The sequence below is a fragment of the Stegostoma tigrinum genome, chromosome 9 (genome assembly GCF_030684315.1).
Source record: "Stegostoma tigrinum isolate sSteTig4 chromosome 9, sSteTig4.hap1, whole genome shotgun sequence".
Taxonomy (NCBI): domain Eukaryota; kingdom Metazoa; phylum Chordata; class Chondrichthyes; order Orectolobiformes; family Stegostomatidae; genus Stegostoma; species Stegostoma tigrinum.
This window is the reverse complement of record NC_081362.1, coordinates 6,170,338-6,189,491: the sequence shown is the minus strand read 5'-3', so window position 1 is coordinate 6,189,491 and position 19,154 is coordinate 6,170,338. Positions and strand designations below refer to the sequence as shown.

Genomic DNA, 19,154 nt, shown 5'->3' with positions numbered 1-19,154 from the left:
TTAAACTTTACTGCTCAGTACTGTATCCCACAGTAAAATCAGTCAGTACAGAAAAGGTAGACTACATTGAGAGAGCTAGCATTCTAAGCAATTTTTCAGCACCTAGAAGGGTTTTATCTTGAAGGATGCCAATTATAAAGGAATTTTCTTTAAGCTAAAGTAACGCAAACATGCCAATAAGTTCCAATTTTACTTTATTCCCCACAAGCAATTTTTAACATTAATTAACAAACCTCCGATTCTGGTTGGAGGTTGGGTAAATGATTTGGATGCTCTGGATACCACTGCACAAAATTTAATTAAAGCCACGTGATGAGGAGGAAAAAAAAATCCATAGCTAATGATTAACCAAAATGGAAACAAAAACAAATGGACAAGAGCAAGTGTTAACTAAGCTTTATTTTAAAATGTAGGACTTTGAGAAAACATAGTAATTTGATACAACACCATGAAGGAAACAGGAAGAGGCAACAGGAACAGGTGATGGGGCTGATGGTGACTACAAAAAGGATGTTGGTGTTGAATGGGCTGACTTTTAAAAAGCCTGCCCTGCAGTGATTAAATGGATGGAGGCAGGCTAAACAGTTAGTGGAGAGGAAAACCCACCCTCCAGGGTTCTCAACCTGACTGATCAACAACTCTCAGTCACAGGAACATGCTGGCCTTTAACTCTAGTCAAATGGCCTTTAAAAGATTCCCACATGTCAGACGTGCCCCCACCCCCACCAAACCCCACCATCCACATTCTGCCATCCCTGTCTAATATTGTGATAGTTCACCTTCCGCAACTTAGTGCTTTCAACTGACAACTACTCATCTTAATCCAAAGTAACTCAAAATTTACAGAATTGTAGTCACTGTTCCCAAAATGCTTCCCCATTACACTCTGAATACCTGCTGGCTCATTCCCTAATACAGGATCTAGTATGGCCTCTTTCCTATTCATGTAGGGCTATTCACATATTATTTCAAAAAAACCATTCTGGACACACAGAATAAAATCTACCCCATCCAAGCCTTTTGTATTACACAATTCCCAGTCAATACAAGGGAAGTTAAATATCATCCACCACAACAACCCTGTTGTTTTCACAATCCTGGCAAGAATTAAGAGCTAGTTAACAGACAGAAAACAGGAGGAATAAATAGGCAATTCCTGGCAGGGTGCCATAAGGGCCAGTACCTGAGCCACAGCTGTTGACAATCTAAACGTGATTTGGATGTGGAAACAAACTAAGCCTTCCAAATTCGTTGATGACGCAAAGCCAGGTGGGAATGCTCAGAGACCGTAAGAAAGCTTGAGAGAGACTTGGACAGGCTACACAAGCAGACAAGAACATAACCAATGGAATGTAATGCAAAAGAAGTGTGAAGTTTGTTTTTTAAACCCAAAAAGGAGGCGGATACAGTATTTTTTAAACAGAGATGTTGAGAAGTGACAATGTCTTAATGAACATTGGTACCTTTGTTCATGAGACACACAAGCACGCAGGTGCAGCAAACTACGGAAGGTAAATGACACAATGACCTTCTGTGCAAGGGGACTTAAGTAAAAGATTAAAAATGTCTTTCTGCAATTGCATACATCCTTTGTAAGAATGCACCTAGAAACAGGGTTTTGGCCTCGTTACCTAAAGAAGGACATACTTATCTTGAAGGGAGTGCAACAGAGGTTTACTGGGCTAATACCTAGCATGGTGAGATTTTCTTAAGAGAAGAAATTGAGGACACTCAACTTATAATCTCTGGAGTTATGGAGAATGAGAGGTGATCTCATTGGAACCTCTTAGAAGGCATAACAGGATGTATGAAGATAGGACGTTCCAGCAGTGAATCTTAAACTACGGGGCTTAGTGTCAGAATAAGGAGTATCCACTTAAGACTGAGATGAAGAGGAATTTTGTCATTCAAAGGGTGATGAATCTTTGGAATTCTTTACTCCAAAAGGTTTTGGAAGGTAAATAAAGAAGCATGTTCAAGACATGGATATGGGGATAGTGCGAAAAATGTGGTGAGGTAGGTAATTAGCCATGATCTAATTGAATGGCTTGTGGGTTGAATGACTTAATCCCAATTCTAATGTTCCCAGGTATGTTCTTCCCTGTGGAATTTATGTAGTTAACCATCACCAGAAATTTACTATTAAATCCCTCAAAATCATTTCAAATATTTTCTTTGCTATCATAGTTAAATTTAATTGGTCTATGAAACTTGCCTGAAAATCAATGACACCTTCCCAAGAGCAACTAGCAACAGACAATAAATGCTACTCCAGGCAGCAATGCTCAATCCCACGAGTCATTAAAAAAATCCTTATTGAAGTCAGAGATAGTTAGCTCTTTTCTGATCTGAAGAAATTTCTGCCAAATTTAAAATTAAAACATCTTCACTAATGTTCAATTTAAAACCAACTAATCTTTGTCATCAGTACATTATTTGTATGCATCCAATATTTATGACATTCTTGAAAACAGATCGATCTGAGCTGGGAAATATTCACAGTGAAAGACTCTGCTACTATTTTGTTCTCAATTTTCAGCTTCCTGTATTTATTAAATGAGCCAAAAGCTTCATAGTTTTCCAATTACTGTTCCAAAGAATTAATTTCTCATCCCTTTGAAGTTACCGTTATAAATTATTTCTGTTCCAGGTGGTTCTCCCTTACTCTGTTGAATATTCCTTCAATTTTATTTCTTGGCTTGGAGATGTGAACAGTCAAATCCAAGTAACCACAAGACAACTGAAATATGAATAACAGTAGCTATGAACCATGCCAGGTCAGAAACAAGAAGGAACTCTAGAAGGGAACCTGCAAACAAAACTTTTTTTTTGCAATAAGTAGCAATCAGTATCTATGAGTACATAATCACAAGTTCTCTATTATTTCATCCAGTGAGTGCCAACACATTTGTGCAAAACAGTTTAAAAGGGGCCACGTAAACCTTAAGGCCATCATGGGCAGATACAGCACTGAAATGTACATCATCCTGAGTGCTTCAACCCAAGACAGAAATACTTAACAAAAGCATGCGTAATGCTTTGAATCAATAGCTTACAGAAATTGTTGCACATTTTTCCTAGAGCAGAGTTAGCTCCAACTTTCTGGGCAGGTTTTAACGTAAAATGCAAGGCCAATTTGCCCTTTGCTATGCTTTTCCATCACTCTCTTATTCAGCCAATTCAAACTATTAACTTCAATAAATCAACTGCTTTGTTTAGTTCTGCTCCCAAAATAGAATTGACAATAGGTTTTGGTCCACTCTATGAAAAAAGAAAATGTTATTTTGAAGATTGGCCCAAGTGATATTTCTTTCAAAGGCTTACAGAGAAGCTTTGTCAAATTTTCCTTAAAGATGATCAGTTACATGAGAGCTGCAAGGTTGATGAGGAGAACCATTAATGGTTTCTCTCCACAGGTGCTGTCTAACCTGCCGAATCTTTCCATCATTTTCTATTTTTAACTCAATGGCACGGAAACTCCTGTTTGCAGTTTAAATCAATCCCTTTACTCTGAAATCTAAATCATTGGTGCACAGAATTTAAAATGAATAGAATTTAAAAGAACATTCAACGGGAATATTGGTATGATACTGAATCAGGTAAAAATATAGCAGATAGAATTCCAGGTCAGTAAACATGATGCAGTATGTTTCATATTGCAGTTCAAATAACAGAAGGCCAGGAGATGCGGAACAGAAGGATTTGAGATTCAAATTCCCAATTCTGTAAAAGCACTGCCTTAAGATCACAAAAACAAAAGTTAACTGAAAGCGGTGTTTTACAGCCAGGTGTATAGCATATAAAAGTGAAACGTTAATGAGGCATCTACATAAAAACGCAAGGAAGACTACAATCAGGATACACTTTGCAATAGTGGGTGATTGGTTTGGGGAGGTGGACAGAAGGCTGGAATAGAGCAATATTGGAAAATAGAAAGGGGTGGTGGGAAAGAGATCTGTATTGAGTTGCAAGGGGAAAACAAAAGTGGAAACTTACGAATAAACTTTTTTTGCATAGTTTCCAGCAATGCCTGGTGGGCATCTTCTGCTTGTAGAGCCACCGAACATTCCCGAGCCAACATAGTTCGCACAAGGTGCTCTCCACAACCTAGGAGGTGGAAATGTTTAAAATTGCAATTTTGATGACAGGTCACAAGTGGAGGAGAAACACATAAGCAATGACATTAATTCTTCAATACTATCTAATATGAAGCAAAGAGATACGAAGCAAACAGTTCTTCTGGGGGAAGAGAAGTTTATTTGAACCAAAGGATTTTTTTTTTAAAACAAGAATGCCACTCAAGTGTTTACTAGTTTAGCCTTCTGTAAGAACTCTATTCTGACCACAACAGATTCCTTCTTCAAAAATCTAAAAATCAATCTTGTACCAGAGCCACAACAGAAGATAAATATACTGCTTAAGCATGACAGTACATATTCACTGGTCTTAAAACAATGAGAAGATGTTGGGGTGAAAAATCTGGGGAAAAAACCACCAAATGCAAGCTTAAACATTCATTGTGTGTCACAGGAAAATTGTTTTTTTCTTATACAGATCTTTCAATGGGTATGTCTTTCATGTTAGTAAATTGGAAACAGGTGCATGTAAACGCACACATACATATCTTGCATTAGGACTACACACGTTTTCAATTTTGAAACATGAAAGAACCTCCTGTTATGGACTGAAGAATAAAATTCAGTTCTGTTCTGTCTGCCATATGAAGACGACTTTAAAGTTACGACATTTGTCTTTTTTAAAAAAGGCAAGTGCCTTGGTTATCTTTTACAGCAATTTGACGCAAGATATTTTTAAATGGAAACCACTCTGTTCAACACATAATATAGCAAATACCTGTGTTTGTACACTAACTACCATCTTAAAAATAAAAGCAGTCAAACAGCATATGCTAGATTTCTAAAATCATTCCAGGATGTTGAAAAATGCATTAATAGCAGTATGGTGGAACAGCATGTGATCTAACCATGTGCTCTTATACTAAGTATCACAGTAATCAGCAAAAGAACCAAAGGCAAGATTAGATAACAAGATGAAGAGCTGGATGAACATGGCAGGCCACGCAGCAGAGGAGCAGGAAAGCTGACATTTCGTGTCTGGACCCTTCTTCAGAAGTGGGGGAGGGTAAGGGATTCTGAAATAAATAGGGAGAAAGGGGGAGGCGGATAGAAGATGGATAAAGGAGAAGATAGGTGGAGAAGACACAGACACGTCAAGGAGGCGGGGTTGGAGCCAGTAAAGGTGAGTGTAGGTGGGGAGTTAGGGAGGGGATAGGTCGGTCCAGGGAGGATGGACAAGTCAAGGGGGCAGGATGAGGTTTGTAGGTTGGAGATAGGGGTGGGGCTTGAGGTGGCCTCATCCCGCCCCCTTGACGTGTCTGTCTCTTCTCCACCCATCTTCTCCTTTATCCATCTTCTATCCGCCTCCCCCTTTCTCCCTATTTATTTCAGAATCCCTTACCCTCCCACATTTCTGAAGGGTCCAGACACGAAATGTCAGCTTTCCTGCTCCTCTGCTGCTTGGCCTGCCACGTTTATCCAGCTCTACACCTTGCTATCTCAGACTCTCCAGCATCGGCAGTTCCTGCTATCTCTGTAACAGCAAGATGAAATTTTTTCCTAATTTATAAAAAGTAGCAAATACCTCCTTGGAATGCATTGCCTGAAAGGGTGGTGGAAGCTTATTCAGTGTCAAAAGGAATATGGAAATCAGGTTTTCCACACTTGTAGATTTTTAGTTTAAATGTCTAATGGCGCTGGAGCTTGAGAGGCTGGAAGGAAATTCTTCTGCTACTCCTGGCCCACCACATGCTGTGACAACACTTGCTTACTCCCCAAGGCTTGTATATTTTCCTAAGGTCCAGGAAAACGGACCAGTCACAGTTAAATCAACAAATCACATTAAATCAAAGGCTTTCACCCTCGTCATCGCATTTAAAATGCCAACTTGCTTCTGGGACCAGATTGGCTGTCCACTTATTCACTTCAGTAAAACCCAGAAACTGGCAGTTTAGAGCCAGACTCTGAATCAGCTTGGAGCTTCTTTCTTCATTGAACCCTTTACCTGTGCCCAATTCAACTGCTCACCCATGCTAAAATTCTTCTTCCCATGTCTTTCATGTTGGCACCTGTTCAACCATTTAAGTGACATTTTGACCCCAAGGTGAGCTTTAGATTGGTTACCTAATGCAATCAAGCAAACCGCTTATTTCCACCTCAACAACACCCATCTATGACTCCGTCTAAGGTTATCTGCTGCTGAATCCCTGAAATATACCAAGTTCAGTGCAATTATCATTCTTAATGTTGTCAGTCTTCTAAATGATGATTCACAAAGGTTTTGCTCTCATTTTAAAATTCATTTGGAACTTCTTCTGTGCTAATCCTCAGTCACTTTGATTTCAAATGTCTGAAGTATGCATTTTCCTACTTATTCCATTATTTGTAAAGCTTTCAGCGAACTTATAATTACTCAATAACACACTCATACTCTCTCCTCTTTGGAAATTCTGTTTAAAACCTAGCTTGCTCCACTTCTTTAGTTACCTTTTCCAACAACTCCTGCACAAGTTTAACTCCCAACTTTGGGAGTATTTTCACGATGAGTACTGATGTCGATAATGGGTAAAAACAGTTTAAAAATAAAACACTTGTGTTCTTTCACTTTCTTAACTTTCTCTAGGTGCATGCACGAATAAACACAGTTAAAAAAGGGAAATGTCCGCATATATAGCAAATACCTGATGTACTCACAGCTGTAGAATACACATTAGGACCACTTGTATTCTCTGCCCAGCACCCACAGCCATACACAGCTGCCTGTAAGCAAATTCAAGCGAGAGAGGGGGAAGAGAGAGAGAGAGAGAGAGAGAGAGAGAGAGAGAGAGAGAGAGAGAGAGAGAGATGACAACTTCTCATTGAATTTCAACAGAAAAAGAAACCGTGAAAACTAATTTTTTTTTCTATTACATTACAGTGTATTCAAAACTACTTTGTAAATTCTTATTTTCAGAATACTACTCATACAATGATCTCATGTTCCAGTGTATTCTTATTATTTTACTACATTTGCTCTATAGTATATTGTCTACAGGCTTTTTATTCCTCTCAAACGGAGCAGGCTCTTGCAATTCATTTTACACATGCAACACTTATGGTCTGGAATTTTTTCACCCAAAATAGCAAGAGAACAGTTTTCAAGAGGAAGACAAGCCTCCCGTGAACCAGTATGCTTCATTCATGGCATTGCTATGTGGGCAATGACATACCAGAAAAAAAACCAGACCAGTGATTCTGTGAATACCCATTCTTTGTCTAGTCAACTCAAATTGCTCAAATCAGCAAGAACCTACAACTCCTTTCTCTAGAGATAGTAGGAACTGCCAATGCTGGAGAATCTGAGATAACAAGGTGTACAGCTGGATGAACACAGGAGGACAAACCGCAGAGGAGCAGTTTAAATGGATATCTTTATTTGCAAGATAATAGACAGTACCTTGTTCTGCTTTATAGCTTCTCAATATAACTTGACTTGCACAATTACACAAGCAGTTTCATAGCTTGAAAAGGTTTCGAAAGTTTAGAAATTCTAACAGCAGCTATTGACTAAAGTCAGTTATGCATCTGTCATCATTTTAAAAGGTATCCATGATCATTATTAAAAATGATTAACATCCTTGCCCTGTTATTTACATAGCTAAGAGATGACTTGCAGTCACTACCTGGCAGCAGCTAAAATCATGTTGGCCTGTTTGGCGTAAGCCCTGGGCAGAAACTGGCACCTCAAGTGGGTGCTTACTGATTTTCAGAAAAGGCATTAACTGAAGGTTAGACATACATAACCATTGTTGCTTAGAAGTGCAAAAATTTGATTAGATTGAAGTAAGGTTTGAGAGTGGATTAGAGACAACTTGTCTGCATGGTGGGATTCAAACTCATGTCCTCAAAACATCAGCCTGAGGTTCTGGATTACTAGTCTAGCAGCATTGCCAAACACCACCATCTCAAATCGAAAACATCATATTGAAGTCTCATCATTACTTAGTAATAATAATAAAATAGCTGATTAAATATATAAACGAGTTAATAAGCACCCAGGTAAGAATTAATATCCTAAAATAACAATTTCAAATCTAAGTTTCTCAACACAAAATATTTCAACAATATGATTTATATCCATGATACCTACTTGTTTTGCTACTGAATACCAATAGTGAGAATGCTTTGTTAGGTTTTATTTCCTGACAGAAACCAGGGGAACAAGATATTTAGCACTTTAACACAAATATCTTATTCAGAAAAAAGTGTATTTACTTGACCAACTCTCCCAGGATGCTTCATTGCCAACCCACCACTGGAAACAGCAGCAGCAACATTTCCTTCATGATCCACAACTACTGCCCCAACAGTATCTAGTGAAGCTGTGTCATTAGTCTAAAAACAGAAACAAAGACCCGAATAAGTAAACATCCAGAATCTTGAGAAGACACAACATATCATAAATTCCAAAAAAAAACTCCACACATTTAAGTCTTTCAGAAACATCCTTAAGCATCCTAAAGATTTGCAGGGGTTGCTTCTGAACTTTGCCAGTGTAGTGCTACAGGCCAGCATGGAAGTCATACAACAAAAAGTAAATGTGCTAAATCACCATATAAGTTATTTTAGCACTGTTAAGTGAAGATCAGATGTCAGCCAGGAAACCAATATGGTAATTTTATTTAGACAAGTACTAAACAAAGCATTTTAGATATTCATTCATGGGATTTGGACAATCACCAGCAAAGCTAGCATTTATTGTCCATCCCCAATTGCCCAATATAGTTCCAAGTCAGGATGGTATATGGCCTTGATGGGAACGCGCAGGTGGTATCTTCATGCCCTCTCCATCTAGATAGTGGCAGTTACAGTTTTAAAGGTTGCTGTCAGAGGAGCCTTGTTAAATTGCTGTAGTGCATCTTGAAGATGGGGTACACTGCTGCCATTGTGCATTGACACAGTATCCACCAATTAAGTGCATTGCTTTGCCTTGAATGGTGTCAAGCATCTTGTATTGTTGCAGCTGCATTCACCCAAATAAGCAGAGTATTCCATCACAGTCTTGGCATCTGCCTTGTTGAAGGTGAATAGGCTTTGGGGAGACCAGGAGACAAGATACTGAGTGCAGGATTGCTAGCTGTTGACCTGCTCTTGTAGCCACAGCATTGTCACAGCTGGCCCAGTTCAGTTTCTGGTCCATAGTAATCCCAGTATGTTGACAGTGGTGGGGTTCAGCAATGGCAGTGTAATTGAATTTCAAGGACAAATAGGCAGATTATCAGTGTGGCAAAAATGTTCCTTACCACTTATTAACTTAGGTTGAATATTATCTAGTTCTTGCTCCATATGGACAAGGACTGCTCCAGTATCTAAAGTGTTGCCAACGGTGCTGAACACTGTTGAATCAGCAGCAAATCTTCTCACTTTTGATTTTATGATACATTAAGGCCAGTGACGAAATAGCTGAAGATACTATCCTGAGGAACGCCTGCAGTAATGTCCTTTAGCTCAGATGATTGGCCTTTAACAACCCTAATTATCTTGCTTTGTGCTAGGTGCAATGTTGGTCAGTGGGGAATTTCTCTCCACCTTACCCCACCATCTGCAAAACTCTTGACTTCAGTTTTACTACAGCTTGCCAAAGCCATACTCAGCCAAAAAACTGAAATCAAAGGTAATTTCTCTCGGCTCCCCTCTGGCATTCAGCTCTTTTGTCCATGCTTGGATCAAGGCCTTGAGGAGAAAACACTTCCGTTATATCCTCCCAATGTTTTGTGCACAGCAAACAGTGTCAGCACACTATGTACGGACCTGGCATCAAATTCCAGAAGTGCTGCCACACAAGGGCCTCAGAGGCCAGTGCTGCCAGGAAGAAAATTAGACAGAATGCCAGTCAGAGTCCGGGTGTTGATGATCCTAGCTGATGGTAATACCAGATAAATCACTTTGCAGAGTGAAACCTTGTTTGATAGATCATCAGTTTCGTTTTTGCAGATTACCATGATGATTAATCACTGGATATTTACACACTAGATTGCAAATATTCCATTACAAAAGAGCACCAGTTGGTTACACTTGCAAAATAAAAAAAGTCTATAAAATCAGACATATTAGATCATTTTATTAACAACAAGCTAAGGTTTCAATCTGTTTTCCTGTACTACTGGTTTACAGATACTCAAGCTCTAGAAAACTATCACTGCTACCTCAAAACTTTCAAATTCTTACTTAGGTTGACTGATGTTAGCCTTCTCCTTGGACTGCTGAGATAAGTTGATGATTTCTTCAAGAATCTACTGGTAAGAACATTTTTCTCCCAAATTCTATTGGCCTAAAGCCCTTTTCAGTAATGAGGACCTTTGTACACATTCTCACAACTTGGAAGCCTCACAAACTAAAACCACTTCTTCTATGATCGCTTGTTCCCCGATCTGAAAACATTTCTCTTGCCATGAGGAAGCCGTCCTCCTTTCTGAATTGAAGGGGAAACTAAACCTAGTGGCACTGATTTGTTTTTCCCTGTCAAACTCAGCAGTATAAATAGTCCATCCACTAAAATCACAGGTGCCCTGCTAGGAAATTGCTTGAATCATGCACCTTCCTAGAAATGGTCTCTCTCTTTCACTAATGACCTTGTAACTTCTTTACAAAGAAAGGTTGCTTGCATAGAACCAAATAATACATCTACTGCTATCTTAGACATTCAAATTATAAATGATATGCACAGAGTTTTGGCACACAAACCCTTCAATAACTGCTTGAGATCACAAGGCACAAATCAAATTCAGTGAAGGTGTGTCATATTGGAGGCTCAGGAGAAAACGGATATGCATCATCCACTTGAACTGGACGAAGAAGTTGCAAAAGATGGCGCCTTCTCTTAACTGCAGCAGAACGAAGGGAGTGCTGCACTAAGCACCGATGTAAATTCACTGGATTGGAGTGGGAGCGCAATTTATTTTTCTGTAAAGACATGTGACAATCGAGCCGAGCATCTCCAGAACTAGAAGAATTTACAGAATTCAGCTGACATCAAATCTGTTGTTTTGAGTGAGGCGAATAAATTTCTGTGGTTCAAGAACAGGGATAGAACTGCTCAGAAAGAGACGTTTTCACTGGGGTTCGTGGAATATTTCTCTTGATTTCATGTTCCTCCATAACTAGTGTGTTTTAAACGCAAATCTGTAGCTATCCAGAAGTATATTCAATTTTCTGTTCACTAATATTTTGTAGTCAAAGTTGGCGCTTTTTATTAAGCAACCTATTTTAAAACTCCCAAAAAGCATGGATGTATCTTCAATTCTCTGATGTCGTGCAATTCCTAACTTTTGTAATGCTTATCTTTCCTCATTCATTTTAAGTCAATAAAATATTTGATTTCAAATATTATGGTAGAAGTGGTTGATTCAGCAATACTAGAGTTTAGAAACATGCACTGCGTTGTGCCTTCCGTGCACAGAGCAGTGAAAATAGTACAACAAAATTTCTCAGCAAAATCACTGGAGTGTTTCGAACTCAAGTCGTAAAATTAAATGAGCAGTAATAAATTAAGCTACACGAAGAACTCCCCTTACTGCCTTTGCTTCAAGGGAACTTGTAAACAAAACGGGAAATTATTCTATAGTTATAGAGAGATCTAGTTTCCATTTATAAGAGTGTATAGTTCTGTGGTCCACACCTCAAAGGACTGGTTGCTGGGGAGATGCAGTACAAATTCACTGGAGTGTTACTGAAGCTAAAGAGTTGACGTGTAGACCAGGCTATTATTCCCAATTAAAGAAAATATTGGGGTGTGAGGCAGAGTGGTAGATCTAATGCAAACTTTACAGAGAAATAGAAAGGATTTGATAGGGTACATCGAGAAATTATTTCCTGTCAGGAATCCTGAACAAATGGGTGTAATCTTAGTTTTATCTCAGCCATTAAGGAATGACATCAGGAAAAAATTCTCCACAAAAAGAGGAGAATAAATCTGGAACTCACTTCAAAAGCTTGAGGTTAGGCCCATTGAAAAATTTGAAGGAAAAGATCAAGACTATTACAAAGATTGTTGTTCCTCACCACCTCAGATATTCAAGCTGACAAGCAGCAACTAACAATTGCACCAGTCACGTGCCAGGTAATGCTCACCTCCAACAAGAGGAAAGCTCACCATCACCCTGGACATTGTGGCATTGCCACCACTGAATCCTCTACTCCCAAACCCCTGAAGATTGCTGCTGATCTGATATGCAATTGGACTAGCTACAGAAGTGCTATGGCAACAACAGCAAGTCACAGGCTAGGAATCCTGCTACAAATAACTCACCTCCTGGCTCCCCAAAGCCTGTCCAGCATCTACGAAGTACATGTCAGGAGTGTAATGAAATACTCCCCACTTGCCTTTGATAACTGCAGCTACAACAAGGCTCATGAAGCTTGACACCATCCAGGACAAAGCAGCCTGCTTGACTGGCATCCCATCCACAAACATCAAACCTTCCACCAGTGACACATAGTAGAACCACTGTGCATCACCTACAAGATATACTGTAGAAATTCACCAAGACTCTTTAAACAGCACCTTCCAAATCCATGATCACAATTGTTTAGAAAGACAAGGACAGCAGATACAGGGGAACAAGTTCCCCTCAAAGCCATTCACCATCCTGGCTTTGAAAGACATCACCATTCCTTCTGTGTCACTAGGTCAAAAATTCTGAAACTTCCTCCCTAACAACGCTGTGGGTCTACTCACACCAAATGGATTGCAGCAGTTCATCACCACCTTTTCAAGGGAAACTAAGGACAGGCAATAAATGATGGTCGATCCAATGACACCCAAACCTATGAAGGTATTTTTTTTAAAAACTAAATGTGTAATAGACCTGTGGAGTTAAATGACTTGTTTCTCTTGTGTTCCCACAATAATGAATGAGACAATTTATTTATTGCACATTTGATCATGGATTTACAAATTAAATATTTTGATGACCATACTGTTAAATATTTCTAAGTGAACTGCAAACCATTAACCATTTTCCTTTAAGTCTCCAACTGGTTAATAAGTGGTAATGCAATTTCATTCTTGAACAATACACTCACTAATATTTCTTCTACCGGTGTGGAATGAATCTTGACCAACATTTAATTGTTAAAACATTTTTGTTAGAATAGCCTTCCCACAAATTTGAAGGGAAAACTCTAGTTGGCTTGCATCTTTTTACCTATTAAAGCCGAGCACAAAGCAAGTGCTTCCTGTACACATTGATGCTGATTAATAAATAAATGTACAATATTCCAAATACTAAGATGTTAAGTTGACAAGATTAAATGACAAACAGCAAAGAAGAGCCCAATAAACTGGGAGAAAGCCTTAACATGAAATACGGTGTCACAACAATTTGGTGAACTATATTACTGCAACACACAGTGTTTTAAAACCTCACTCAAAGCCAAGCCATAATTTATTTTTGCCTGACTGTGTAAAATTAGCACAAAAGGTGTTTGAGGAAATTGCTGGAAGAGCAGTATGTCAGATAACTGTATTAAATGTGCCACTCAAATATCCCCACCTACTGGCTAGTAGAAGAATAACAATGGCAGCACCCAATCCTGACTACTGGGTAATCGTAAACAGCGCTACATTTAAAGGATGGATCAATTACTTTATCTCACCATTTAACGAGCATATCAAGAGGATGGCAAATAGAACATATGCATCATGTTTATATTTTGCCAGCAATGAGCTGTTACAACAGCAGGCAGCTGCTAACCTGTGAAACCACTGCACATGCTAAATAATAAATGAGGGGAAACACATATTTGTTAACTGCTACTAAAGCACTGTATAATGCCAGCATCGTTGTTATTATGATGTGCAGTGCCTTAGTTTTAAATTACATAACGTTAATTTCTCGCAGAAATTGTCTCCTACTTAATGAAGAATCCAATCAATTCATGGGAATGATGGGAAAAAAACTTCCACTGACTGGAGTTATTCCTAACACAAAGGAAATTAGTAATGGTTGTTGGAAGTCACTCATCTCAGCTTCAGAACATCTCTGAATGTGTTCCTCAGGGTGGTGTCCTCAGTCCATCCATCTTCAGCTGCTTTAATGACCTTCCATTCGATAACATCAGAAGTGTTCACTGAGCATGTGAACTTTGCACAATGTTCCGCACTGTTCACAAGTTCTTAGAAATTGATGCAGATAGTGTCCAAAAGCAACAAGACCTGGGCATTTATCACTTGTCAGCCTAAACCTGGATAGTAACATTTGTGCATTACAAATGCCAGACAACGACCACCTCCAACAAGAGAGAATGCAACCATCACCTCTTAATACTAGATGCCATTACCTTTGTATCCCACATTATCAAACCTCAGTAGTTACCACTGACCAGAAACAGTACTGAAATAGCCATAGAAACAAGTGCAGATCAGAGGTTAGGTATGCTGCAACAAATAACTCACCTTCTGACTCCCAAAGCCTGTCCACCATTTACAATGCACAAGTTAAGGGGGTGATGTAATGCATTCCTGTTCCTGAATGGGTGCATTTCCAACCTACAAGGGGTGCAATATCATCCAGAAGGTAGCCCACCTTACGGTAACCACATACACAAATACTCACACTCTCTACCACCAGCACTCAATGGCAGCAGTGTGACCCATACAGAGTGCACTGCAAACATTTATCAAGGTTCCTTAGGTGCTACCTTTCAAACCCATGACCACATCCATCTAAAAGGGGAGGAGATATAGGAATGGCACCACTTGCAAGTTCCCTTGCAAACCATTCACCATTCTGGATTGGAAATATATCACCATGCTTCACTCTCGTTGGGTCAAAGTCCTAGAAATCCTTCTCTTATGGCATGAGGGTTCCACAGGAAATAGACTTTGACAATTCAAGAAAGCAGCTCGCCACCATCTTCTCAAGGGCAAACAGGGCCAGCATTTATTGCCCATCTTATGCCCATTAATGAATTTTAAAAAATAATTTTGGCGAAGTGAACAGAACTTTTCTCCTTACTAAGAAAATTAACAAATAAAAAGTTCAGAAGGAAAATTCACTACATTCAGCAGAGATTCAACTTAAATACAGTTACAGGATAATTAAAAATGTACACATTCTTATTTTTAAGCTACTTCCTTGTGTGAAGAGAGAACAAGTAAGTATTCAGGATTCCAAACAGGGAGCAGAGATCCACGTTGCTTTGGCAATTGGATTCAGCAACCCAATAAAAATCACTCATTCCCTGCCATTTCCCCAAACTCCTACTTTATTGAGCCATTGTAAGGTATATAGCATTTAAGAAGAGAAATAGCAGCAGGACACGTGTCAAATAATACCAGATCATCTATGCGTACACCGGAAAATATTTTCTACCTTCAATTTCTATTAGGTAACAAAGCAAAGCAACTAGATAGGATTTTGAATTAAATGCAATAATCAAATGGTACGACGAAGATTCGTGGAAAACGTCTCTTTAAAAATCCAAAATATCTTTATCCAAAGCGTGCATTATCGTCCTCTACATCAAGTGAGCTTCCAAAATGAAGAACCAGTGGCCAAGGATACATCATCATAACATTGTTCACAAAAGTTCTTGGGTCGTTTGATGAAGCTAGCTATATTAGACAACGATCAGCAATAAAGTCCAGTTATGTGAAAAAAAGTCATCCAATTTTCTCCTCTTCCCATTCTATTAAGCCCATGCAAGAACCTCAAACCAAATACACATCTTAGAGATTCTTCAAGAAACACAAAATTATGCCAATGCAGTCAAGTCAAAGCAAGTAAACTACAATGCCACTGTAAACAAATCCAAAACACCAAAACTGACAGTTCACAAGTTTATCTTCATAAAAGTCAATCAAGGCAGATTCAGTTACCAACTGTGTATCTTTACTAGGCCCAACACAGAATGTACTGCCATTTTAGAAATTATACAACCTTAACCAGTTAACAGTACCCTTCTTTAAAATTTTTGATCAGGATATTAAAAAAAACTGTAATGCTCATACTCTCTACCACCAGCACTCAATGGCAGCAGTGTGACCCATAGAGAGTGCACTGCAAACATTCATCAACGTTCCTTAGGCGCTACCTTTCAAACCCATGACCACGTCCATCTAAAAGGGGAGGAGATATAGGAATGACACCACTTGCAAGTTCCCTTCCAAGCCATTCACCATTCTGGATTGGAAAAAATCACCATGCTTCACTCTCGTTGGGTCAAAGTCCTAGAAATCCTTCTCTAATGCTGTTCCACAGCAAATAGACTTTGACAATTCAATCAGGCTCATCATAAGCCTTATCATAAGCCTTGCACTCTTTATTAACCCCTACTATTGTATGTTAAATTCACTGTTAAAGACTTGAGCTCAAAAAAAAGCTGGCACCCTACTGCATACTAAGTAAGCACCACACTGTTGAGAGGTATTATCTTTTCAATAAGATGCTAAGCAGATGGCCTTCTGCTTGCTCAGGTAAAAGATTATGTTGAGGAGAAGGGGAAGTATCCCTGTCCCTGGCTAATATTTAATCTCTCAAATCAAACCACAATGTCACACAGCTTTATCAGAGTTTGCAGTGCACAATTTAGCTGCCCCACTTTCAACATGACAACAGCAACTACACTTCTAGTGTTTAATTAGCCATAAACAGCGGCATCATACAATGGTTATGAAAAATCCAATAGAATTTATATTAGGTAAAATATGATTACATTACTCAGTTACTTATTCTTTCTAGAACAGTCTACCTGGTTAGGACCCGAAATATCTACTCCCTCCAACATGGCTGCTGTATGTTTTGCCTTTAACACCTTATTTAGGGAAGGAATAAAACATGCTGAAACCAGTTCAAAGAAGGATTACTAGACTAATACCTGAAACGGGCAGTTCCTCAGTTCCTTTTGAGGAAAAGACAGCCAGGCTAGGCTTGTATTCGTTGGGGTTTAGAAGAGCAGGAGGTGACTTGGTTGAAACATAAGACTGTGAGGGGTCTTAACAGGTTACATGTGTAAAGGCCATTCCTCTCGTTGGTGATCTAAAACTAGGGAGTCACTGTTTAAAATAAGGGGCTGTCCATTTAAAACAAAGATAAGACTAACTTTTTTCACAGAGGTCAATGGTCTTTGGATCTCTCTTCCTGAAATGGTAGAAGCAGGAGTCTTTTTAAGGTAGATAGGTTCATGGTCTGAAAGTGGGTAGTGATAGATTATTGGGAGTAGGCCAGAATATGAATTTATAAGCCATGACCTTATAAAATGGCAGAGTTGGCTCAAGGGGCTAATGGCCCACTCCTGTTCCATGTTTATATTTTTCAGAGTACCACACAGTATCTTACTTGTCGAACAACAGCCTTCACTACCCAAAACAACAAATATAATGAATATATACAAACACTAGTAGCACAAGTCCCTTTCCCTAAACCAGCTACCAATACGACTTGGACATGTAATGACATTCTTTTGTTGGGATGGAACCCACTATCTACCAGGGTTGCGGGAGTTGTGAAGACTGCGTATCAGGTTTTTTTTCAGAATAACTGGGAAAAATGGTATTTTGGACAATGCTATGTTGCAGAGAATGCTCCACGATCTTCTGTGCAACTCAAAAGGTAAAAGTGGAACTATGTGGTCTTATTTATTAATTACACCGGGGCATGCAACTTTTGGACAAGCTGGATGTGATACTTTAATCGAGACAAGTTGACACCAGAGCCTATTGTTGAAAAGCTGCCTAGCAACTATCTTTTGGATTTTTACAGAGTAGTTTGTCATAGACTTGGGATGACATTTGAACAGAGACTTTCAGAAAGCCTACAAGCAAAGACAGATGTCTCACTTGGTCACCAAGCGAAAAAAAGACTATGAAAAGAACTTAAAGCTCAAGCAAAGACTGGCCAATCATCAAATTGAGGATCTTCTACGTCTTGCAGTCAATGTGACATTACCACCAAAATCAAAAAGGTTTATAAAGGTTTAAAAGGAGGGTCTAGGCCCGAAATGTCAGCCTTCCTGCTCCTCTAGTGCTGCTTGGTCTGCTGTGTTCATCTAGCTCTACTCCTTGTTATCTCATTCTCCAGCATCTGCAGTTCCTACTATCTCATTCTATCATTGTGGTTTGGACACTTGATCCACAAAATGTAATCTTTGGCTTAAGTTTTCTACGCATTACAAATTGACAGAACTGTCTGTCTTGTTTGTGAATGAATATCTGCACATTTGGGGTTTGCAGGAGACACAGTTTAAGTTTGTGCAGTAGTAGTTAATAATTCGTTTTACCTCTTGTTAAACTTTGTTTATCATGAATAAGTCTGATTTTCTGGTTTGTTGATAAAGCCCAGATGACAGTTTCACTTTTCCTAGATAACAGTCAAAAGTTAGGCAAATTAATGATCTTGGCTGATTCAACTGATCATTTGTGTGTTTATGACAGCTTATGGAATAGTGGGGCTCAATTTCCAGTGGACTGTCTACATCAGGCCAGTAACAGACAATCTTCACCACATGCACTGCAAAGTTTCAACGCAGCAGCCCTACATGCCACTTTCTCAAGAAAGAATTAGAGATGAAGAATAAAGGTTTGAGGAATAAATGACATAGTGAAAATGATGTATAAAACAACTTCAAATATTAACATAATAGTTAATAAACAGAAGACTAACAGATCTTAAAGGAAAATACATAGTTTAAGATTGGGGGTGGGCAGCAAAATCTACCAATTGTCTGTTCATTCTCTAAATCTTTCCATGTGGATTACAGTCAGATATCAGAAACTTTGCAGCCATTGGTTCCAGGGGACTTCAGGATTGCTCACTCAAAACAGTTAGCCTGGAACAATGTTTTTAAGAAGTAAGGCTGTGCTATTTTATGGATCTGTAGATTATTGAGGTGCAAAAATGACCTTTCGTAAGATGTCAGATGTGGGAGAGGAGGGAGAGTTTCCATGTTACTGATGATTATGTCTGTATGAAGCGTGTTTGGTTGCAAATCCTGTCAGGATGCATGAATCATTTGGAGCTGCAGTTAGAAGCAATAAGGAATTTACAGGAGCTAGGGTGTGTGATGGATGGCAGTTGCAGGAAGGAATAGAAACCAAAG

General features: G+C 39.0%; 1 protein-coding gene across 4 annotated transcripts in view; it reads right to left on the bottom strand.

Moving 5' to 3' along the window:
• The window catches only part of tasp1 (taspase, threonine aspartase, 1), a 101,385-nt gene that overhangs the window by 30,527 nt on the left and 51,704 nt on the right, over nt 1-19,154 (bottom strand). For 2 of the 4 annotated variants that reach the window (XM_048536686.2, XM_048536687.2), the window contains 3 exons: nt 8,331-8,450; nt 6,758-6,836; nt 3,997-4,107 (listed from right to left, as the gene is read on the bottom strand). In XM_048536686.2, the coding sequence (XP_048392643.1) occupies nt 3,997-4,107; nt 6,758-6,836; nt 8,331-8,450 (310 nt within the window). The remainder of the gene's footprint in view (nt 1-3,996; nt 4,108-6,757; nt 6,837-8,330; nt 8,451-19,154) is intronic. The other 2 variants (XR_007248151.2, XM_048536689.2) reach the window with 2 other exon arrangements.